The 24,746-nt window shown below is 37.6% G+C and overlaps 1 protein-coding gene across 4 annotated transcripts in view; it reads left to right on the plus strand.

Annotated features, from left to right (window-relative positions):
- Positions 1-24,746, plus strand: part of AKT3 (AKT serine/threonine kinase 3) — a 327,384-nt gene that overhangs the window by 230,964 nt on the left and 71,674 nt on the right. For all 4 annotated transcript variants that reach the window (XM_023632779.2, XM_023632783.2, XM_070255721.1 and 1 more), the window contains one exon: positions 22,134-22,256. In XM_023632779.2, coding sequence (XP_023488547.1) covers positions 22,134-22,256 — 123 coding nt within the window. The remainder of the gene's footprint in view (positions 1-22,133; positions 22,257-24,746) is intronic.

The raw sequence follows: 24,746 nt of genomic DNA on the forward strand, positions 1-24,746 counted from the left end.
GCTGCCAATCATTAAAAAAAAAAGTTATGACCTTAATGCTCAAAAGGGTTGTGTTTATTAATTTTATTGTATTGGTATCAGATACCTTTCATAAATAACCCAGGTATTTTACATATATCCCCACAGATTTAAATACTTTTAAATAATTACCTTGAGAATTTTTGCCCTTTTAAAAGTACATCTTATTTTCCCAATGAAGAATCTGTTAATATTTAATGTGGTAGAACTGAGCAATCTCTTCTTTAATCTTGTTAATACAGTTTTAATAAAATATTTTAATATGTTATTTTAATTATAGAAATAGATTAGGAATTTACAGTTATTTTTTTAAAAGGAACTATTTTTTATACTTATCACATTATTAAGTATTTTCATTAAGTGACTTTTAATCTCAGAAACTTTCCTTAACTTTTCTTGTCTTGCATTGCTTATTTGAAAATTGCCAGTTTACAGGCTGCTAGTCGGTGATCTAGAACTTCTTTTACATTTTCAGACTTGTAATAAGAGGCCAAGAAGCAGAGGGATAGGGCTGGAGGTATTTAGCTGATAATTTCCAACTGACACGGTTACCACCAAACAGCCGTCTCAGAGTCCAGCAGTTCCGCCCTTGATCCCTTTCCGTTCTACGGCAACATCCTAACGGGTTTAGTTGGTATTTTAAGAAATTTTATATTGAACTATGTTATTAAAATGTGGCATTTTTATGTCACTATCTATATCATTATCTTTCTGGCAAAACCTTTCTTCAAAAACTAAATGTAAATTTACATTACTTTGCATTAATTTTTCTGTGTGAAATGCATACAGACCATGAGCTTAGCTGGTGAAAGGGATAGACATTATCTGGAAGATAATTAAATGACTTAACCTGTTTAACATAAGAATACTTTTATTTGATCCGATAACAGTAAGTATTTAAATGTTCACTTTTATAGTATAGTAATGCTGTTCAATTGTATGATATAGTATTTGCTGTAGACTGAATATTTGTGTCCCCCCAAAGCTCATATGTTGAAACCTATTGCCCAGTGTGTTAGTCTTTAGAGGTGGGGTTTGGGGAGGAGATTAGGACGTGAAGGTGGAGCCCTCATGAGTGGGATTAGTGCCCTTCTAAAAGATGCCCCAGAGAGTTCACGTGCCCCTTCCACCACGGAGGACATAGCGAAAAGATAGCCATCTGTGAACCAGGAAGCAGGTTCTCACCAGACAGCCTATCTGCTGGCACTTTGGTCTTGGACTTGCCAGCCTCCAGGACTGTGAGAAGTAGACTTCTGTTGTTTATAAGCCCCTCCGGCTGTGGGGTTCTGTTAGAGCAGCTCGGAGGACAGTCTTGTTGCTTAGTTTCCCTGTAGGTGAGCTAGAGTGATAATTCGCAGGACATTTTTTAAGTCCGGATCTTTATTTTTTTGGAAAGTTTGTTACATTAAGAATATAACTTTTTAAAAATATAGCAGTTTATTTTCAAAATAAGCATTATGGGTTTGTCATAGATATGTATGTATAATTTTGTGTACAATTGTACCTTTGGTAGGTTGAGATAATCTGTTTACATTACTGTATTCCTACAGCATGACTAAGCACAACACACATAAAAAAGACATGTACTCTTGGCCTAACAGAACTTACATTTCTAAAGATACACTCCTTACTTGAGCAGCAAATAACTCATTCTTCTTTTTGGAAAAAAACAAGGTTTTTCAGTTATTGTATATGATTTTTTATGCTTCTAATAAAAATACCTTTAAAACTTTGTCTTACTTTCCTTATAAATAATTCTTTGGAAAATCATTTTTGAATTTAACTTTATTCTTTGCAATACATATTTATTAAGCACATATTATGTGCTGCACACTTGGATTGGTGCTGAGGACGCAAAGCTACTTTGAATCTATTAAAAAAATTAATAGAGTGTTAAATTTGTCATGAGCCTAAATCACAAGGATCAACAGTATATTGATTTGAAGCCTTTATATAATTTTTTTCTGATTATGAAAGTAACAACAGTGCATGTTCATTGTGGACCATCAAAAAGCCAAAAGGTTATTTCAGTTCAATTGAAAATAATATTTATTGACTGCCTGCTACAAGCTAGTCACTGTGCTATATACTTAGTCTATGACACAAACAAGACAGGTGGGCTCTGCGTTCAAGGAAAACATGGTGTTTTGGGGAACTGATACCAAATAAATAATTAAAGTAATTTTCGAGATATGAAACAAGATAAAAACCACTCTGAATCTCACTGTCTAGCAATAATTGCTATTACCATGTTTATATATTTACCTATTTCCATACTGTACACATATTTTTCATTTTTAACACTGTAAAATATATGCTAATTGCCTTCAATTAATTATGTAGATATACTACAATTTATTAAATCCTTACCAAATTTTTGAACATTTAGATTGTTTCTATTACTTAATCAACTTTGCTTGGGTACAATCTACATACAATAAAACGTACTCACTGTAAGCATACAGTTATATGACTTTTGACAAACAAATATATGTATGTAGTCCCCATTACAGTAAAGACGTAGAATGTTTCCATTCTCTCGAAAAGTTCTGCCATGCTTCTTTGCAGTCCATCTTCCCTGTTCTATTCCAGCACCTGGTCCTGCAGCCACACCTGGCCCTCGGCAGCGGTTGCTCTGCTTTCTAGCACTGACGATTTGACTTACCTTTTCTAAAATTTCGTAGAAATGGAATCATACAACATGTACTCTTTTGTGTCTGTTTCTTTTTCTCAGCTTAATATTTTTGAGATTATTCATTTCGTTGCGTTTCTCAGGCATTGGTTCCTTTTGTTGCTGAGTCGCGATCCACTGCATAGCTTCTCCAAGGTTTGTTAATCTGCCTGGACATTTGGATTGTTTCCGGTTACTGCCTAATATGAGTAAAGCTGCTATGCACATTCATGTGCAAGTTTTCTTTTCCATTGGATAAATACTGAGGAGTATCATTGTTGAGTTATAGTAAGCATGTGTTTACATTTTAAGAAATTCCAAAACCATTTTCCAAAGTAGTTGTGTCCTTTTACATTTCTAGTATCAGTATTATGAGAATCCCAGTTGTTGCACGTCCTCACCAATACTTGGTGTGGTCAGGCTTTTTAATTTCAGTCATTCCAGTAAATATATAGAAGTATATTCTTATGGTTTTAAGTTGCATTTCTCTGATGATTAATGCTGTTAAATATCTTTTCACATACTTACTGGCCATTTGCATACATTTTTTGTGACCTGTCTGTTCAAATATTTTGCCTGTTTTTTCCCCTTTTTTTTGGCTGAGGAAGATTGACCCTGAGCTAACATCTGTGCCAGTCTTCTTCTATGTTCTATGCCAGGTGCTGCCTCAGCATGGCCACAGACGAGTGGTATGGGCCTGCACCTGGAAACCAAACCCAGGCCACTGAAGCAGAGTGTGCCTAACTTAACCACTAGGCCTCGGGGCCAGCCCCATATTTTGCCTTTTTGGTTTTTTGGTGAGGAAGATTGGCCCTGAGCTAACATCTGTGTCAGTTTTCCTCTATTTTGTACGTGGGATGCTGCCACAGCATGGCCTGATGAGTCGTGTATAGGTCTGAACCTGGGACCCAAACCCCTGAACCCCAGACCAGTGAAGTGGAGCTTACCTCTTTACCCCTTTACCCCTTTACCACTGGTCTGGCCCCTTTAATTTGCCTATTTTTTATTTGGATTGTTTTCTTATTACTGAATTTTAAGAGTTCTTTATATATTCTCATTGCAAATAGTTTGCCAAATGTATGTCTTACAAATAGTTTCTTGCAGACTGTACCTTCCGTTTTCATTCTCTTAGTGGTACTTTTTAAGCAACAAAAGTTTTTAGTGTATCATTTTTCTCTTTTCTGGTTTTTATTTTTTAGTGTACTAAGAAATCTTTGTGTACACTAGGTCACAAATATTTTCTTCTAGAACTTTTTTGTTTCATTGTGGTAACATTGGTTTATTTATTGTATAATTTCAGGTGTACATCCAATATATGTTGAATTCTGTGTAGGTTACATCATGTTCACCACCCAAAGATTAATTACAATCCATCACTCTGCATATGTACCTCATCACCCCTTTCACCCTTCTCCCTCCCGTCTTCCTTTCTGGTAACCACTAATCCAGTCTCTGTTGCTACCAGTGTGTTTGTTGTTTTTATCTTCTACTTGTGAGTGAGATGACACTGTATTTGACTTTCTACCTCTGACTTATTTCACTTAGGATAATACCCGCAAGGTCCATCCATGTTGTCACAAATGGCTGGATTTCATCATTTCTTATAGTAGTATTCCATTGTGTATATACCACATCTTCTTTATCCATTCGTCCCTTGATAGGCATTTAGGTTGCTTCCAAGTTTTGGCTATTGTGAATAATGCTGCAATGAAAATAGGGGTGCATGTATCTTTATGCATTCGTGTTTTCAAGTTCTTTGGATAAATACCCAGCAGTGGCATAGCTGGGTCATATGGTAGATCTATTCTTAAATTTTTGAGGAGTCTCCATACTGTTTTCCATAGTGGCTGCACCAGTTTCATTCCCACCAGCAGTGGATGAGGGTTCCCTTTTCTCCACATCCTCTTCAACACTTACTGTTTCCTTTCTTGTTAATTATAGCCATTCTGATTGGAGTGAGGTGATATCTCTTTGTAGTTTTGATTTGTATTTCCCTGATAGCTAATGATGTTGAACGTCTTTTCATATGCCCATTGGCCATCTATATATCTTCTTTGGAGAAATCTCTGCTCAGATGTTTTGCCCATTTTTTAATTGAGTTGTTAGTTTTTTTGTTGTTGAGATGTATGAGTTCTTTATATATTTTAGATATTAACCTCTTATCTGATAAATGGTTTGCAAACATCTTCTCCCAGTTGTTAGCTTGTCTTTTTGTTTTGTTGATGGTTGCCTTTGCTGTGCAGAAGCTTTTTATTTTGATGTAGTCCCATTTGTTTATTTTTTCTATTGTTTCCCTTCCCTGGTCAGACATGGCATTTGAAAAAATGCTGCTAAGATCGATGCCAAAGAGTGTGCTGCCTATGTTTTCTTCTAGAACTTTCATGGTTTCAGATCTTACATTCAAGTCTTTATCCATTTTGAGTTGATTTTTGTGCATGGTGTAAGGTAATGGTCTACTTTCATTCTTTTGCATGTGGCTGTCCAGTTTTCCCAACAGCATTTATGGAAGAGACTCTCCTTTCTCCATTGTATGTTCTTGGCTCCCTTGTGAAAATTTAGCTGCCCATATATGTGTTGGTTTATTTCTGCGCTGTCGATTCTGTTGGGTTGACCTGTTGTGTCTTTTTTTGTGCCAGTACCATGCTGTTTTGGTTACTATAGCGTTGTAGTATATTTTGAAATCAGGGGGTGTGATACTTCCAACTTTGTTCTTTTTTCTTAGGATTCCTTTGGCTCTTCGGGGTCTTTTGTTGTTCCATATAAATTTCAGGACATTTTATTCTATTTCTGTGAAAAGTGTTCTTGGAACTTTGATAGGGATTACATTGAATCTATAGATTGCTTTAGGAAGTATGGACACTTTAACTTTATTTCTTCGAATCCAAGAGCACAGAATATCTTTCCATTTCTTTGTATCTTCTTCAATTTCTTTCAGCAGTGTTTTATAGTTTTCAGTGTACAGATCTTTCACCTCTTTGGTTAAGTTTATTACTAGGTATTTTATTCTTTTAGTTGCAGTTGTAAATGGGATTGTGTTCTTAATTTCTCTTTTTGCTATGTCGTTGTTAGTGTATAGAAATGCAACTGATTTTTGTACGTTGATTTTGTATCCTGCAACTTGACTGTATTCATTTTTTATTTCTGAAACATTTTTAGTGGATTCTTAGGGTTTTCTATATATGAAATCATGTCATCTGCAAACAGTGGCAGTTTCACATCTTCATTTCCAATTTGGCTCCCTTTTATTTCTTCTTCTTGCCTGATGGCTCTGGCTAGGACTTTCAATACTATGTTAAGTGAGTGGTGAAAGTGGGCATCCTTGACTGGTTCCTGTTCTTAGATGGAGAACTTTCAGTTTTTCTCCATTGAGAATGATATTAGCTGTGGATTGGTCATAAATGGTCTTTATTATGTTGAGGTATTTTCCTTCTATACCCATTTTATTTAGAGTTTTTATCATAAATGGATGCTTTACTTTGTCAAATGCTTTCTCTGCATCTATTGAGATGACCATGTGGTTTTTATTCTTCATTTTGTTAATGTGGTGTGTCACGTTGATTGATTTGTGGATGTCGAACAATCCCTGAATCCCTGGAATAAATTGCACTCGATCACGGTGTATGATCTTTTGAATGTATTGTTGTATTCAATTTGCTGGTATTTTGTTGAGAATTTTTGCATCGATGTTCATCAGTGATATTGGCCTGTGATTTTCTTTTTTTGTATTGTCCTTGTCTGGTTTTGGTATCAAGATAATGTTGGTTTTGTAGAAGGAGTTAGGAAGCTTCCCTTCCTCTTCAATTTTTTGGACAAATTTGAGAAGGATGGATATTAAGTCTTTTTTGAATGTATGGTAGAATTCACCAGGGAGGCTGTCTGGTCCTGGACTTGTATTTTTTGGGAGGTTTTTGATTAGTGTTTTGATCTCCTTACTGGTGATTGGTTCTATTCAAATTCTCTGCTTCTTCTTGATTCCATTTTGGAAGATTGTGAGTCCAAGAATTTACCCAGTTCTTCTCAGTTATCCAATTTGTTGGCATGTAGCTTTTTGTAGTATTCTCTTATAATCCTTTGTATTTCTGAGGTGTCTGTTGTAATTTCTCCTCTTTCATTTCTGATTTTATTTATTTGAGCCTTCTCTTTTGGTCAGTCTAGGTAAAGGTTTGTCAATTTTATCTTTTCAAAGAACCAGCACTTGGTTTCATTTATTTTTTTCTATTGTTTTTTTAGTCTCTGTTTCATTTATTTCTGCTCTGATTTTTGTTATTTCCTTCCTTCTGCTGATTTGGGGCTTTGTTCTTCTTTTTCTTCTTCCTTTAGGTGCACTGTTAGATTGTTTATTTGGGATTTTTCTTGTTTGTTGAGGTAGGCCTGAATTGCTATAAACTTCCCTCTTAGAACTGCTTTTGCTGTATCCCACAGATTTTGGCATGTTGTGTTTTTGTTTTCATTTGCCTCCAGGTATTTTTTTATTTCTCCTTTGATTTCTTTATTGATCCAATCTGTGTTCAGTAGCATTTTGTTTATTCTCCACATATTTGTAGCTTTTCTTCCTGTAGTTGATTTCTAGTTTCATACCTTTGTGGTCAGAAAAGATGCTTGGTATTATTTCAGTCTTCTTAAATTTATTGAGACTTGTTTTGTGGCCTAATACGTGATCAGTCCTGGAGAATGTTCATGTGCATTTGAAAAGAATGTGTATTCTGCAGTTTTTGGATGGAATGTTCTGTATACATCTAGTAAGTCCATCTGGTCTAATATGTCGTTTAAGGCCAGTGTTTCCTTTTTGATCTTCTGTTTCGATGATCTATCCATTGGTGTAAGTGCAGTGTTAAAGTCCCCTACTATTATTGTGTTACTGTCAGTTTCTCCTTTTATGTCTGTTAATAGTTGCCTTATATATTTAGGTGCTCTTATGTTGGGTGCGTAGATAGTTACAAGTGTTATGTCCTCTTATTGGATTGTTCCCTTTATCATTATGTAGTCCCCTTCTTTGTTTCCTGTTACAGTTTTAGTTTTAAGTCTGTTTTGTCTAATATAAGTATTACTACCCCTGCTTTCTTTTCTTTGCAATTTGCATGGAATATCTTTTTCCATCCTTTCACTTTCAGTTTGTGAGTGTCTTTAGGTCTGAAGTGTGTCTCTTGTATGCAACATATACATGGTTCTTGCTTTTTTAGTCAGTTGGCCACCCTGTGCCTTTTGATTGGAGCATTTAGTCCATTGACATTTAAAGTGCTATTGATAAAGATGTATTTATTGCCATTTTGTTACTTTTTTTATGAGTGTTTTAGTAGTTCTTCTTTGTTTGTTTCTTTTTCTCTTGCTTTCTTCCCTTGTGGTTTGATGGCTTTCTTTAGTAATATGTTTGGCTTCCTTTCTCTTACTTATTTATGTATTTATTATAGGTTTCTGGTTTGTGATTACCATGAGGTTCATGTGTAATAGTCTATGTATATAGCAATCTATATTGAGTTAATAGTCCCTTTAGTTTGACCTCTTTCTAAAAGCTCTACTCTTTTACTCCTCACCTCCCACATTTTATATTTTTGATATCATATGTACCCTCTTAATTTGTGTGTGTGTATCCAGTACCCTCTCATCATTGAAATACGTAGTTTTAGTACTTTTGTCTTTTAATCTTCATATTATCTTCATAGGTGGTTAACTTGCTACCTTTATTGTATTTTTTCCTTTACCAGTGATTTTATTGCCTGTTTATTTTTTTCATAATTTTCTTATTCCTATTCATGGTCTTCTCTTTCCCACTTAAATAAGTCCTTTAGCATTTCTTGTAGATCTGGTTTCTTGGTGATAAACTCCTTTGATTTTTGCTTGTCTGGGAAATTCTTTATCTCTTCTTCCATTCTGAGTGATAACCTTGTGGAATAGAGTATCCAACACTGTAGATTTTTTTCTTTCAGCACTTTAAATATATCGTGACACTCTCTTCTAGCCTGTAGGGTTTCAGCTGAGAAGTCCGCTGATAGCCTTATGCAATTTCATCTGTATGTCACATGTTGCCTTTCTCTTGCAGCTTTTAGGATTCTCTCTTTCTCTTTCATTTTGGACATCTTAATTATAATGTGTCCTGGTGTGGGCCTCTTTGGGTTTATCTTGTTTGGTGCTCTCTGTGCTTCCTGTATCCGATGTCTGGTTCCTTCTTAGGTTAGGAAAGTTTTCAGCTATTATTTCTTCAAATAGATCTTCTGCCCCTTTTTCTCTCTCTTATCCTTCTGGGACACCTATAACATGAATGTTAGTGTGTTTGATGTTGTCCCAGAGGTCCCTTAGACTGTCCTCGTTCTTTTTAATTCTTTTTTCTTTTGTCTGTTCAGCTGGGGTGATTTCCTCTAGTCTTTAGTCTAGCTTTCTTATCTGTTCTTCTGTATCATCTACTCTGCTATTGAATCCCTCTTCTGAATTTTTCATTTCCAGTATTCTTCATTTCTGATTGGTTCTTTTTTACGTTTTCCAGTTCTTTGTTGACGTTCTCACTGTGTTCATCCATTCTTCTCCCAAGATCAGTGAGCATCCTTATGCCTATTAGTTTGTACTCTTTGTTAGGTAGTATATCTCTGTTTCATTTAGTTCTTTTTCTGAGGCTTTGTCTCCTTCCCTTACTTGGAACATATTCCTTTGCCTCCTCATTTTGCCTCTTTCTCTATGCTTATATGTCTGTGTCAGATGTCAGCTATGTCTCCTGATCTGGAGAAGTGGCCTTATGGAGGAGATACCTTTTGAGGCCTAGTGTGTGCTTCCCTTTCGTCACCAGTCCAAATGCCCCAGGAGTGTCCACTGTGTGGGCTACACATATCTGTCTGCTGCGGCTGGGTTGCTCTTGCTTCAGGTGCTCAGAGACTCTAGGCTTTCCGCTCCCAGGCAGCTGTTTGTAAATTGGGTTTCAGGAGCCCCAGCACATTTGGCTGCAAGATCTAATAGCACATTCCCTTTGCAGCATTCCTGTTAAATGCAATTTTCCTGTTAAATGAGTAGGTACCCAGTGTGGCTGGTTGCTAGGCTCAGGGGCTTACAATTGCTGTGGACATCTGGTCTGCAAGGCTGTTGTCAGCTCTCACAGGATTGCAGCTGCGTGGGACTGGCCCCAGGCACGGGAGCACCTAGTTCTTTCAGGCTTTGGAAGGAGGGGCCGCTCCTCTGTGAGGCTGTTTGAGAAGCACAGGGCTTCTGCCACTGATAAACCCCACAGCCCACAGGTTCACACACACCATTAACACAGTCCTGGCCTGTGCACACTTCCCGACCCCCTGGAGTGTACCCAGTTGCCCCACTGCTGAGCCCCCCACACTGTCCTCCGACGCCCCTTGCACTCCACCTGTTCCTTACACAGACCCTGCCCCACAGAGGCAGACATGCTGCAGAGGATCGAGGCACTCAGTCTGTGCAAGCGATCAAGTAGCCTGAGGGCTTGTTGTTTGGTAGGACCAGTCCCTAGGATGGGCTGCCTGCCCTGGCTGAGCTGGATTAAATCCTTGCTCTAGTGGGTGGGGCAGACTGTGGGCTAACAGGCCAGGGAAGAACTCCTGTGACATCTGCCAGCCTCTGTGTCAGCACGCCTGTACTAGGCCACAGTAGTAATGGCTGCCCCCAATGTCTCAGTCTCTAGCAAGGTCTCACCTCTCACCGAGATGCACCCAGAGTCTCTCAGATGAGTGTCTTTTCACCTATGGACTGTGCACCTTTCTGGCGATTTTCGGTTGCTGTCTGAGATGGGTGAATTTGTGCATGGGCCCTTTAACAGCTGGGTTTTCCTGCTTACTTTGGATCGCTTTTCTGGGTGTATTCCCCGTTGTAGTTAATAGCCAGCAAAGCCAGATACTATGAGACTCATCTTGGTTGTGCTGAGTCTGAAGGATGCTTACAGCAATAACACGCCCCAACTCAGGGAAGGCTGTGTACCTTACACAGTCCAGCTGTAAACTTCCGCAGCTTGCAAAGGTAGCTTTTTTTCTCCAGACAGGAATTTCTGCCTCTATCAGGACTGTCCCTTCTTGTGGGGGTTCTTTTTATCTAGTTTTCAGTTCTCTCTCTGGGGTAATTTTTCCAAGAATAGTGGTAACCTGGTTGTGTTCATGGGAGGAGGTGAGTTCAGAGTTCACTTAGACTGCCATCTTGACGAGAGCTCCTCTTATAGAACTTTTATAGTTGTACCTAGTACTTTTAGGTCTAGGATTTATTTTATTTTATTTTATTTATTTTATTTTTTTTGGATGTACATCATGTTTCAAATTCTGTATACATTACATCATGTTCACCACCCGAACACTAATTATAGTGCATCCCCTCACATGTGACCCTAATCACCCCTTTTGCCCTCTCCCCTCCCCCCTTCCCCAATGGTAACCACCAGTCCAATCTCTGATGCTATGTGTCTTTTTTTTTTTTGTCGTTTTTATCTTCTACTTATGAGTGAGATCATATGGTATTTGACTTTCTCCCTCTGACTTATTTCACTCAGCATAATACCCTCAAGGTCCATCCATGTTGTCACAAATGGCCAGATTTCATCATTGCTTATGGCTGAGTAAATACTCCTATGTTCATTGCGTCATTATACACAATAGCCAAGACATGGAAGCAACCTAGGTGCCCATCAAGGGACGAATGGATAAAGAAGATGTGGTATTTATACACGATGGATACTAGGATTTATTTTAAGTTCATTTTTATGTATACTGTAAGCTAAGGATTGAGTTTCATTTTTTTTCCCCATATGGATATCTGGTTATTCTAGCACTTTTTGTTGAAAAGGCTATCCTTTGCCCCATTGAATGACCTTGACACCTCTGTCAATTCGTGATATACGTGTAGGTTTGTTTGTGGACTCCATTCTGTTCCATCAGTGTGTCTCTGCTTACGCCAATGCCATAGTGACTTGATTATTTTAGCTTTAGAGCTTATCTTGAAATCGGGAAGAACATTGTTCTTTTTCAGAATTATTTTGACCCCTCCACGGCCTATGCATTTCCATATCAATTTAATATCAGCTTGTTAATCTTTACCAAAAAGCCTTCTGGAACTTTGATTGGGATTGCATTGAGTCCATAGATCGATTTGGAGAGAACTGACATCTTAACAACATTTTAGTGTTCTGATCCATGACCTCGTTAGATCTGTTTACTTATGTCTTCTCTAATTTCTGTTGAAACATTTTGTAGTTTCTGGTTAATAGATCTTGCACAACTTTTTTCGGTTTTTCCTCACGTATTCCTGTTGTCTTTTCCATTTCAAATTGTTTGTTGCTAGTATATAATACAGTTGATTTTTGTGTATTTACCTTGTATTCCATGGCTTTCCTAAGTTCACTTACTAGTTTGAGAAATTTTTTTGTAAATTTCTTTGGAATTTCTAAGTAGACAGGCTTTCTGTGAATAAAGGCATTTTTACTTCTATTCTAATCTGTATAAACTTTACATATTTGTGTACCTATCTGTTTATGTGTCTGTGCCTTACTTCACTGGCCAGGACTCTAGGACAAAGTCAGATAGAAGCAGTGAACATCCATGTTCCTAATCCTAGAGGGGAAAGATTCAGTCTTTCATTTTTAAGTATGATGTCAACTCTGCGTTTTTCATGCCTTCCGCAGGTTGAGGAAGTTCTCTCCTATTTCTGCTTTGCCTACAGATTTTATCATCAGTGGACTTTGACTTTTCTTAAAAGGTTTTTCTGCATCAATTAAGATGATCACACGGTTTCCCCTTTTTTAGTCTGTTAATATAGTGAATTACCTTGATTGATTTCCAAATGTTAAATCAGCTTGTGATTAACCCTCACTTAGTTGGGTATAATCTGATAAAGTTTTAAAACCTTTTACGTGTATGATTATGAGGGATGATTGATCCCTTTCCATGGAATGCCTTTGTCTGGTTTTGTACTAAGGTGATGCTGACCTCATACAGTGTGTTGAGGTTGGAATTATTTTGTTTTTTGGAATTGTTTGCATGAAATTGTTATTATTTATTCTTTAAGAGGTTGATAGAATTCACTAGTATTTTGTTTGTAAATTTTGGAGGATCTGCAGTTTTCTTCGTGGGATAGTTTTTAACCAGAAGCTTGTGTTTAACTTACCTCATTTTTTGTTCAAGTTGTTATACCATTTCACGTATATCCTTAATATCCTTTTACCAGTACATTTTCATTTTCCCCCTTCAAGCCTTTGTGTTCTTTCTATAAAAATGTTGTATATGCCACAGTACCTTGTTATTTTTGCTTTAAACCATCGTTACCTTTTAAAGAGAGTAAAAACATACAAAAAATCAATATATTTTTACCCACAGAGTTAGCGTTTGCAGTCTTTACTTTGTGTAGATCCAATTTTCCACCTGTTATTTTCTGTCAGCCTGATGCATTACCTTGAACATTTATAAGTGCAGTGTTTCCGGGGATGAATTCTCTGACCTTTTGTGTGTCCAAAAAAGACTGTTTTGCTCTCATTTTTGGACAGATATTTTAGCTTTAGCATAAAATTCTAGTCTGCCAGTTCTGTTTTTGATTACTGTAATGGTGTCACTCCTCTCTCTTGAAGTCTGCTCTCGTTCTTGGATTAGTTCCTTTGTGCTTGCTGTGTCTCTCCTTGCCTCCACCCTCTGGTTGCTTTTAAGCTTTGCTCTTATCGCCAGCCTTCTGCTATTTGCTTATGATGTGCCTTGATTTGGTTTTCTTAACGATTCTTTTGCTTGGGTTCTTTTTATTAAGCCTTTGTGAATTTGTAGGCTTATAGCTTTCATCAAATTTGGAAACTTTTTGGATGTTATTCTTTATTTTTCCTGTTCTCTCAGCTCTCTTCTTCTGTCCTGAAAGTCCACTTACACATATGTTAGATGGCTTGATGTCCCATGGTTTACTAACGCTCTGTTTGTTTTTCTCACTTTTTTTTTCTGTTTTTTAGATTTTTTTTCCTATGTCTTAACGTTTAACAATTTTTTCTCCTGTGTCTAATATGCTGTTTATTCAATCCAGTACATTTTTCATCTCAGACATCTCAGACTTCATCTCTTGAAGTTTAATTTGGAACTTTCTTGATATCTTACATTTATTTCCTTATTATGCTTCCTTCTCTTCCTTTTGAACTTTTAGACTATATATATGTGTGTTTGTGTGTGTGTGTGGTGAGGCGGATTGTCCCTAAGCTAACATCTGTTGCCAATCTTCCTCTTTTTGCCTGAGGAAGATTGTTCCTGAGTTAATATCAGTGTCAGTCTTCTTGTATTTTTTTGTATATGGGATGCCTACCACAAATAGGCTTGATCACAGGATGGTTTGATGAGCACCCAGGATTCAAACCTGTAAACCCCAGGCCACTGAAGCGGGGTGTGCAAACTTAACCACTATGCCACTGGGCTGGCCGCTAGACTATATATTTTATTTATTTATTTATTTATTTATTTATTCTTGGTGAGGAAGATTGTTCCTGTGCCGACATCTGTTGCCAGTCTTCCTCTACTCTGTATGTGGGATGCCGCCACAGCATACCCTGATGAGCAGTGTGTAGGTCTGCACCAGGGGTCCGAACCTGTGAACCCTGGGCCCCCAAAGCAGAGCACGCGAACCTAACCAATATGCCACCAGGCTAGCCCCCTAGACTATATTTTTAATAGCTGTGTTATCATGATATTCATCTGTTTCTGTCAATCTGTGTCATTTTCTGAGTCCATTTCTATTCATTTTTCTCATAGTTATGGGTTATATTTTTCTGATTTTTTTATGCCTAATAATTTTTTATTGTATGCCAGACACTGGACATTGCCAATTTTACATTGTTGGCTATTAGGATTTTTGGAATTTAAAACTATACATTTTTTAACGTAAACCATATATATGTATATATATGTATAAGCCATATATATATATATATATACGTGTGTATGTGTGTGTGTATGTATATATATATTGTACTTACTTATAAACAGTATGATCTTTTCCAGCTTGCTTTCAAGCTTAGTTAGACTGACCCGGACAGCCTTTTCTCTAACACTAATATTGCTGCGCTACCTACAGGCAGGCGGTTAAGATTCATCACGCTCACCGCCTAGGCCCAGGTTCGTTTCCTGGTCAGAGAACCACAGCACCCTCTGTTGGTTGTGGAGCTGTGTGTTGCTGAAAGCTGTGCCACTGGTATTTCAAATAGCAGCAGGGCCACCCACTTCCAAAAAAGGTGGCCATGAAAACCCTGTGAATAGCAGCAGAGCATTGTCCCATACAGCGCCAGAAGGGGAGAGGATGGCGCAGAAAGACCAGGTAGGGTTCCGCTCTGCTGTCCATGGGGTCACTAGGAGTCAGAATCCACTCAATGGCACTAACACCTAACTAATAACTAGCACTAATTAATAACTGAGACAGTATCCCCAAGGACTATACTGGACACCGCATTTCTTAAGGAGTCTTTCCTTTTTGCCTGGTGACGATAAAAAGTATTTTGGGTTCTCTGTGAGCCTATGATCATTTCACATGATCCTTTCCAATGGCTCTTTCTGTGGCCTCAGAATTTTCCTCGCATCCATGTGCCAATCAGTAAGATTTGAAGGCAGTGCATCTCAGAGCCCTGGAGCTCTCCTCTCTGTGGTTCTCTGCCTCGTGAATTATAGCTACTGTGATCTCCCCAATCTCTGCGCTCTCTGCCCTTAACTCAAGGATCCTACCAGGTTCTGTTTGGCTGTCCCTCTTTGTGTCACATCGTGGACAGTCTCTCCAGGCAGTAAGCTGGAGCAGTCATGGTGATCACCTTATTTCCCTCTCCTCTGTATTCACTGTACTCTGAAGCCTCATGTTTCACGAATCTTTGTTTTATTTATTTTATATGGTTTTCTAGTTGTTGAAGAAAGAAGTGTAAATCTGGCATCTGTTAATCTTGCTCCAGGCAAGAGTCTCTTACCTTCATATTTTATGGATATTTCCACTGGGTGCAGAAGGTTAGGATGCCTTTTTGTTTTTCTTTCAGCAATTTGGACATATCGTTCCGTTGCCTTCTTGCTTATATAGTATCTGAGGAGAAGTCTGGGATTGTCCTCCTATTTGTTCCTTTGTATGTAATTTTTTTCCCTCAGAATTTTTAAAAGATTTCCTCTTTATCACTGTTTTTTCAACCTTTTGAGTGTGCTGTGACTCATTAGGTTCTGAGTGTTCAGGCATGTTTGTGAGTTTTCTTCTCGTTGGGTTTCGTTGAGATGCTTAGATCTGTGCATCGTCGTCTTTATCTGAGTTTGAAGAATTCCAGGCTTTGTTTTGCCGACGTGTCCTTCCGCTTTCAGGAGCTGCTGTCACGCATACTTTGGACTCCTTGATGCTGTCCAACAGGTCACTAGGCTCTTTATTTTCAGTTGTAATGTGTAGCTTCTTTTGCTATGATTTCAGGTTCATCGGTCATTTCTTTTGCAGTGTCTAATCTGTTGTTAGTCTCATCTAGTGAATTTTTTATTTCAGATATTGTATGTTTTATCTCTAGAAGTCCCATTTATTTTTATTTCTGTTTCCCTTTATCTCTTATTTTTTTTTTCTTCTGCTTTATTTCCCAAACCCGCCCTGTACATAGTTGTATATCTTAGTTGCAGTCCTTCTAGTTGTGGGATGTGGGATGCCGCCTCAATGTGGCCTGACAAGCGGCGCCATGTCTGCACCCAGGATCTGAACCCTGGGCCACCACAGCGGAGCGCACGAACTTAACCCCTGGCTATGGAGCCAGCCCCTCCCTTTATCTCTTCTTTATGTTCATGGACTGTTTTAAGGTCACTGTCTGTTAACTCCATCATCTCTGTTATTTTTAATCTCTCTGTCTAATGACTGATTTTTATCTTGGTTATGGGTCATATTTTCCTGCATCTTCTCATGTCTAGTAATTGTCAGTTGGATACCAGATAGTTTGAATTTTATGTGAGTATCTGGATTTTGTTGTCTTCCTTCAAACACGGTTCCACCTTGTTCTAGAGGGCAATTACTTACAAATAAGAGTGATATATTACCATCTTATTTGTGAGCTTTGTTAATGTAGGTTTGGCCCTTACTCTGACTTTTTTGAAATATCTGCTGAATGCTTGGGTGTTTAGTAATGACACTCTTCTGACTGCTTAGAAACTGAATGTCTCTCAGCTCTTTGTGAACTCTGGGAGTTCTTTGGCATACGGTTCCCCATTCCATCTCCACTTGTTCTCATAGAGTTTAACCTGACACGTGTATTGATTGGTATTCAGCAGTAGTCTCAACTGTGCCGATCCTGTGTAGCTTCTTCCTCCTTGGTGTTCTGTCTTACAAATGCTGTCCACCTCACCCTCCTCAAAATCTGATACTTAACTCTCCAGCAGTGAGACCTCTGAGTTGTGTTTGGGATTTCCCTTCCTGCATAATGTTCCAGAAAGTGCCCTCAGACAGAAGGCAGGAGATTTTAGGGCTCACGTCATTTGCTTCTCTTCACACCAGAATCATAGTCCTGTGCTGCCTGTTGCCCAGTATCTAAAAAGAGTTGTATTGTATGTTTTTCCCAGTTTTCTTTTTTTGTTTCATGTATTTCTGTCTAGTTGTTTAGAACAAGGGGGTAAGTCTAATCTCATGGACTTTTTATTCTTATTTTCTAGTTTTTTAGTTAGTTTCGTATTTTATATATAACTGTTAGTTACGTGGAAATTTATTTTGTTATGATATTAGATGAAAATCTAATTTTATTTTTCGTTATGATCGGAAGGCTGTTTTCACATTCTTTTCATTGTATACACTGCTGCAGAGAATATCCTTGCATGGACGACTTCTACATTTCCCTTTTTTTAAAGCACATTTTTAGCAGAGGAACTACTGTACCTTAAAAATTATCTTGACATCTATTGCCAGTTGTCCTGCAAAGAGTTTCTATCTGTTTACTTACTAGCCAGCAGAGTATGAAGTTATTTATCTCACCACGCTTTCACTGACTGTACTGTTTCTTGATGTGTTAAATTGTCTCGTTTTTATCTCTACTGCATTGATTATTATGATGTTTTCATATACTGTAATCATTTTTATTCCTTTTATGTTAATTGTCTCTATCCTTTCCCCTTTTTTCCCTTTGTGTTTAGTATTCTTATTTTTCATATGATTTCTTTATATATTAAGCATATGAACTTTGTCATATTTGTTATAAATATTCAATTTTATTTATTTTTGCCATTCCACGTGGTTAATTCTATGAGTTTTTCCTTTTATGATTTGTTCCACTTCTTTTCTACTTGGAAACTCCTTCTTCATCCTGAGATCAAATAACTATTGATTCATATTTTCTAGTATTTCTAAAAATTAGTTCCATATTTTATATTTAACTATTAATTACATGTGAAATTTATTTTGTTATGATGTGAGATAAAAACTGAATTTTACTTTTCTCCAAAGTTAAGGAATTATTGTGGTACCATTTATTATAGTTATTTTTTTCCCATATACTTTGTCATGCGTTACCATCATCTATTAAATTCTTATTAAATAAACTGTTTCTGGCTGTCTCAATTCATTGATCTTTCTTTCAATTTGTGTGCCTACTCCTTATGAATTATAGCTTTATAGTATCTCTCAGTTTCTTTGGGCAAAAGTTTTCCTGAAAGCATTATTTAATATGTTGAGCAAAACCCTTCTGTTTCAACAGTATCTTGGCTCATTTCACTCATTTTTTTCTGAAGGAGTCACGCATCATTTCTAGCTTTACTTCTCTTCTCTTCTTAGCTCACGTAGGTATCACATCTCTTTCCTGAAAGGTAACAAATGGCCTAATTCCTATGCCAGGTAAACATTACTTCCTTCTTGAAACTTTCTTTTCCTTCATTCTTCAGATCTTGTATTCTTCTTTCCTTTTGTACTTCTCTTAGGGCTCCACCTCAGTATCCTGTTCTGTTTCTTCTTCCTGTCCTTATGTAAGTGGCATCCTAAGATTCTGACCTTAACTCTATTTTCAGTTCCTACTGAATTCCTGAGCTATACTGTGCTTCCTTGGTTTCAACAATATCCCTTATATAAATTACTCCCGTATCTACCTCTGTACCCTTGGATCCCATAGCTCCAAATCTTTGCTATCAAGTGCTTATTTAAATGACATCAGTCACAATAAAATCCATTGCTCCTCTGTCCCCATCCCCATTCTTTTCCTCTATACTGCTGGCAGCAGCTCAGCCTCGATAGGGAAACCTCAACATACTTTTTGTTTCCCTTGACCCAAATGGCTAGTGCCCTCTGGAATGTTGACGCTCTTGAAATGTCTGTGACTACCACTCTAGCTGCGGTCCCTCAGAAGTTCTTATCTAGCTTGAATGTAACTTCTGATATTCCCAGACGTATTTGTTCACTTCTTTATTTGTGCTCTCTATTTGATAACTACCATATTTTTAGGAGAATTGTTTAAATAATATCCTTTTAGATCGGTGTCATTTCTCATTGTGTCTGCAGCTTTTCACAAGAGTTGTGCTAGATAGGTGCTCAGTAACTTTTTTGGTTGTACTTTATGAATTGTTTACCTGGCTGTAGTCTCAGATCTTTTTAATTGATTCTCCAATTGCTGCTAGAGTTGTTTTTAAAATTATGCTAATTTTTTTACCCAAAACTCTTTCACTATCTGTATACAGAATAAATTGCAAACTCATATCATGGCAGTCAAGGTTCAAAACAGTCTGGCCTCGTCTTTGCCCTGAATGTACTATTTTTCAGCTACGCATATTCCCTGCATGTGTTTCCTTGCCATGGCGGGTTTTTCTTTTTAGAATTAATTCTTTCAATAACAAATAACAAATTTCAATAACAAATAACAAACATTTGTTATTACCTACTATATGTGGGTAATATACTATGCTGTATTAGTAATATAAAGATAGGTAAAACGTACATAGCAATCTTTTGTCAGCTTCCTTTGTATTCTCCATTTGTGGACAATCCCATCCTTCAGAACGTGAGATAATACCTTATCTGTAGAGTCTCCTCAGATCATCCCAATGAAGATTAATCACTCTTCAAAGCATTTTTAATACTGGAGTTTCAGAATTTATCACAACTAGCTTGCTTTTCTTTAATCTATGCTTATGTTTCCTTCACTGGGTTGAATTTCTTAAGATCAGGGACTATGTCTTAATCATCATTTTATGCTCTCTTTTTTCTTCCCAGTGCCCAACACGGTGACTTTAAAATAATTGATGCTCACGAAATTGAAAATTGGTGCAAACTGAGAAGGAATATCCAAAGACTGAGGTTGAAAATCAGGAGAGAGTTGTATTACCAAAGCCAAGGAATGTTTTCAAGAAGGAGAGAGCAGTAGATGATGTTCTGAGCTCCAGAATGGAAAGAAAGGGTATAGATTGTAAATAGATTGTTGGATTTGGCAATTAAGAGGTTCTTGGGTTATCTTAACAAGAACAAATTCTTTAAAGTGGCAAGGGTAGACATCAGAGGACAGCAGATTGAAAAATAAATAGGATTCTTCTCCTTAAGTATTTTTTTTAGCTGATATTTTTATATAAATTGGCTGGGAGACAAGTTGAAGATAGATGGTGTAAATAAAGATGTAGAAGCCCACATGTATTACACTGACTTAGAGAGGATCTATATCTTTTGTACAGTGGATGAGTGGGTAGTAGGTGTGACATTATTTTAAGAAAATTTAGAAATCTACCTACGATTTTCCTCCCATTAGAAAACTACCATAGATCTACATAGAGGTCACAGGGATTCCTCCATCAAAGCTAGTGATATTTTGTATAAAGCATGGCAGAAATTATTTTGACCTGGAAACTTTTCAGAATGATTTTACAGATGTTCCATGCTTCTTTCTACTTCTTGTCCTCATTTGAATGATAATGCATTAATAATATATATCTGCCTATGTAGAATGAATGAATTTTGAAAAATGTCTCTGAGTAATTGTATACATTATTTTGATTTTTGGCATACTATACTTGATCATTTTTAAGACACATTTAACATTTCTGCAATTAGAATACCTTTTGTATTTGATGGTGTATGATAGTTTTAGTTGACAACATTTTTTTTCTTTCTTGCTGTTAACATAAAATGATGATGGAGTCCCAAGCAATGGCATCTTTGATTTGATAAAATTTGACAATATAGTAGAGAATTAAAATTTAGAGACTATCTGCCACATATTTTAATTTTACTATAACTAATGTTGAGCCAGTCTTTTTTTGTCAATAATTACATGATATTACCTCCCTCTCTTGACTACGACAATGGTTATGCGTAAAGCTGCTCTGAAAACGATGCTAGGCTCTGAAGTGGAGGTGGAGGTGGAGCAGAGGAGGAATCCGTAGGAACCTCTTTTATGTTACCTGAATTATGATTTGTGTGTGAGGAGCAAGTCTTACTTAACTGTAATTCTTATAACTTTGCAGAAACAGTAAGAGTCAGTGATTCGTGTGACGGTATAGTTAATTTCTGACCTTGAATTCGAGGATGCATTGACTGTGGTTCATGTCTTTAATCACAGACATGCATAAGTACCTACCCTGCTGCTCAGCTGTGTGCTCAGCTCTGTTAGCTGTCTTTCATTGTTCTTAGCAGAGTCCTTCATGCAGTGAAATCGTACAGCAAAGGTCCATAGTCAACTCACAGTGCCTGAAACCTGCTCCTTCCTCTCATACATCGGGGAACTGAGAGGTGCGGTGGGCGGTTTGTTGCATAAAGAGCTGGCCTAAAAGGAGAGCTGGATGCTTGGCCACAGGGAGCACCAATAAATATTTGTTGACTGAGTGGTATATCTTTTGTGTGATTAACAGGAAATGGATGGGCTTATAGTTTTAAGTGATTATGTGAGAAAAGATCGGTGGCGTAGTTAATTTTTGAAACAGGAAGAATATACATTGAAAACTGTAAGCGGAATAATGGGAGCTTCTCAGTCCGTTTTGGGCATTACTAAAATAAATTAGAAACTTAAAGCCTCGCAGTTTCTCACCACAGAAAACTGATTCAGACTTTGAAAACGTTTCTGGAGAGATCGTGGTGAATCAACAGTTGTAGAATATAACAAGTTCACATAAATCAGTTTGAGCCAATCAGCAGTCCTTTCTTTGAAATCAAATGAGTAAGTAGACATACTCCATCTATCCTTGTGCTCACTTATTGTAATAATGTCTCAGTACCTAATCCTTGAAAGAGTGAGGCAACAGCATCGTGAGGCGAAATGCAGTCTGATGATGCCTGCCTTTTCCTCTGGTAACTGAAGGTTAAATGGGTGGCAAGCAGAATGCCTTAAACAAGATTGGGATATTGATTAAAACGCTGATGTAACAGCCCGCAGTCTCCCCTTGGAAACCTGGAAAAGCTAAGCCAGCTGCTGTCTAGGAGTGCTCAGTGTCCACTGAGAGTACGCTATCTACCGTCACAATATGGTGAGGAGAGGTGTTTTATGTTTGTGTTAATTTCCCCCACTAAATCAGTAATTATTACAGCCCTGTCCCTGCTGTTTACCCTGCAGCTGTTTTTCCATTTGTCGAGAGAGCGGGTGTTCTCTGAGGACCGCACGCGTTTCTATGGTGCAGAAATCGTCTCTGCCTTGGACTATCTGCACTCCGGGAAGATTGTGTACCGTGATCTCAAGGTAAAAGGAAAAGGAGTCAGAATTTGCTTTTGCAGAGTCTATGGGGACAAACATAAAGTAATTACAAAGTTACACAGTTTGGAGAAAAGCAGATTTCATTGGGGAAAAAAGCTCTCTGTTTAAGAATGTAGTTCACTGCACTGGACAGGAAATTTCATTCGCTGATATGTACGTAGTTCCTTTATGTCTGAGTTTTTGATGTGAAAAGTAATTTTTGCTTGACTGCTCTGATCGAATGTGGTCTACCAATAAGAGACTCATTTTTCTGTAAATGACATGAGTAATGTTAGACACCTGATTAAAAGTCAAGTAACTTTGCAGGTAACATTTTAAAATGAATTTCAGTATTATATTGTAACATCCAATGTTGTATTATGAAGAAACTTTCATAATAAATAAGATTATTTATTGGAAGGAAAATACTTGTTTTTGTTTTGGCAGGGTTAAATTCCTGAGGCATTCCAATACAGCCTTATAGTAATTTGTTTAGTTTCCATTTTAAAAAGCACTGTTTTGTTTTACCAGTAATACTGACTTGACTTCTCTAAGCTCCTTTCTGATGAGACCCTCAGAATAGCTCAGGGCTTGATGAACTTTCTGGAAAGGCCAGATAGTCAATCTTTTGGGCTTTGCTGCCCATCCAGTTTCTCGCAGCTCCTCAGCTCTACGACAGTCGGGCGAAGGCAGCGTAGATGGTACGTGAACGAGTGTGTCTGGCTGTGTTTCAGTCAAACTTGATTTACAAAATCAGGCAGTTGGCTAGCTTTCGCCCACAGGCCATAGTTGGCTGACTCTTGGAGTAGCTCGTGAAAGGTAATAGTGATTCTCATGATACTATTTTGAATTAGATTGGCCATATTAAGGTAATTTGTATCATGACACATTTTGAACAAATTCTAAATGTGACAATATTACTTTCTTAAAAAGTAAATCATGTAGTAATCTTGACCTATTAAAATTTGATGCAGAATTGCTTTATTTATCAAGTACTACTTCATTAAAAATATTATTTGATTTGTAGAAATGGAAATTACATGAGTCTTTTATGAAATTCTGTTTGTATTAAATGAGGTGTATATCTACGCGTTTTTTTGTGGCATGCAAGAGGAATCACAGTTATCCCCTCACTCCCATCTCACTCCTTTTTAAGCACCTGAGATTCTTAAGTTATCTAATTATTTAAGCATTTGTCTAGGTTATTTCAGGATGTTCCTATCATGCACCTTTATGTTATAAATGACCATAAGGAGTACCTATCTCTCAAAGCGTTACTTTACATGATGACAGTGAAATACAGTGTGTATGTTTGTATAGCATACTGTTATTTATTAGAATTTAGAAGAAGCTGTAGAGCACCATATTTAGGACAAATGAACTATCCACTATAAAACACCTAGGTGAGGGTGATCTGCTGAGCGCCAGAGCGGACCAGGGACGCCCGCAAATCAGCAGTATGTTTAGCCTGAAGGTTTTTATGACCAGGAGTGCGGCAGAGTTCAGCATCCCTGTGTCTGATGTCTGTGCGGCCAAAGAAGACTATAATGTTTAAATGTCTTGAATCTAGAGACTTTTTAAAGAAATTAGTTATATGGCGTGACAAAACTTATAAGTTATATGGCATTTTCAAATTTACTTATAAATAGTTAGCTCTTCTCTGAGTGTACTCCTTCCACTCCCACTTTATATATGGATACATATGAATATATATTTTGGTGAGCAAGATTGGACCTGAGCTAACATCTGTGCTAGTCTTCCTCTTTTTGCTTGAGAAGATTGTCGCTGAGCTAACGTCTGTGCCAGTCTTCCTCTATTTTCTGTGAGTGGGATGCCTCCAGAGCACGGCTTGATGAGCAGTGTGTAGGTCCACGCCCAGGATCTGAACCCAGAAACCCCAGGCCGCCGAAGTGGAGTGTGTGAATGTAACCACTATGCCACTGGGTCAGCCCCTCACTTTGTATTTTATGAATCCTATTTGTAGGGAGAAAGGGGAGGATTTCCTGGGTTTAAGGAAATGAGAATAATTTTGAAGTACTTGATAACACAGCAAAATGCTTAAAACTGGAAGATAGGATTAGCAGTCTAAAGAAAGCAATGATCATTTGATTGTCAGCGTTGGTCCCTTAATGATGTAGTGATGTAATTGGGATGGTCTTGGTCACTGTTCTCTGTTAATCATTTCTCAGTAAATGACTCAACATATTTGGACATTAAAGTTCATTTAATGAGTTTTGTTGGCCTGTCCTTTCTGATGGAATTAGACTAAATTTATTTATTTACTTATTTTTAAGATTGACACCTGAGCTAACATCTGATGCCAATCTTTTTTTTTCCCTTCCTTCTTCCTCTTTTTCTCCCCAAAGCCCCCCAGTACATAGCTGTATATTGTAGTTGTGGTCCTGCTGGTTGTGTTGTGTGGGATGCTGCCTCAGCATGGCCTGATGAGCAGTGCCATGTTCGTGCCCAGGATCCAAACCGGGAAACCCTGGGCCA

This window comes from Equus caballus, chromosome 30 (assembly GCF_041296265.1).
Source record: "Equus caballus isolate H_3958 breed thoroughbred chromosome 30, TB-T2T, whole genome shotgun sequence".
Lineage (NCBI taxonomy): Eukaryota > Metazoa > Chordata > Mammalia > Perissodactyla > Equidae > Equus > Equus caballus.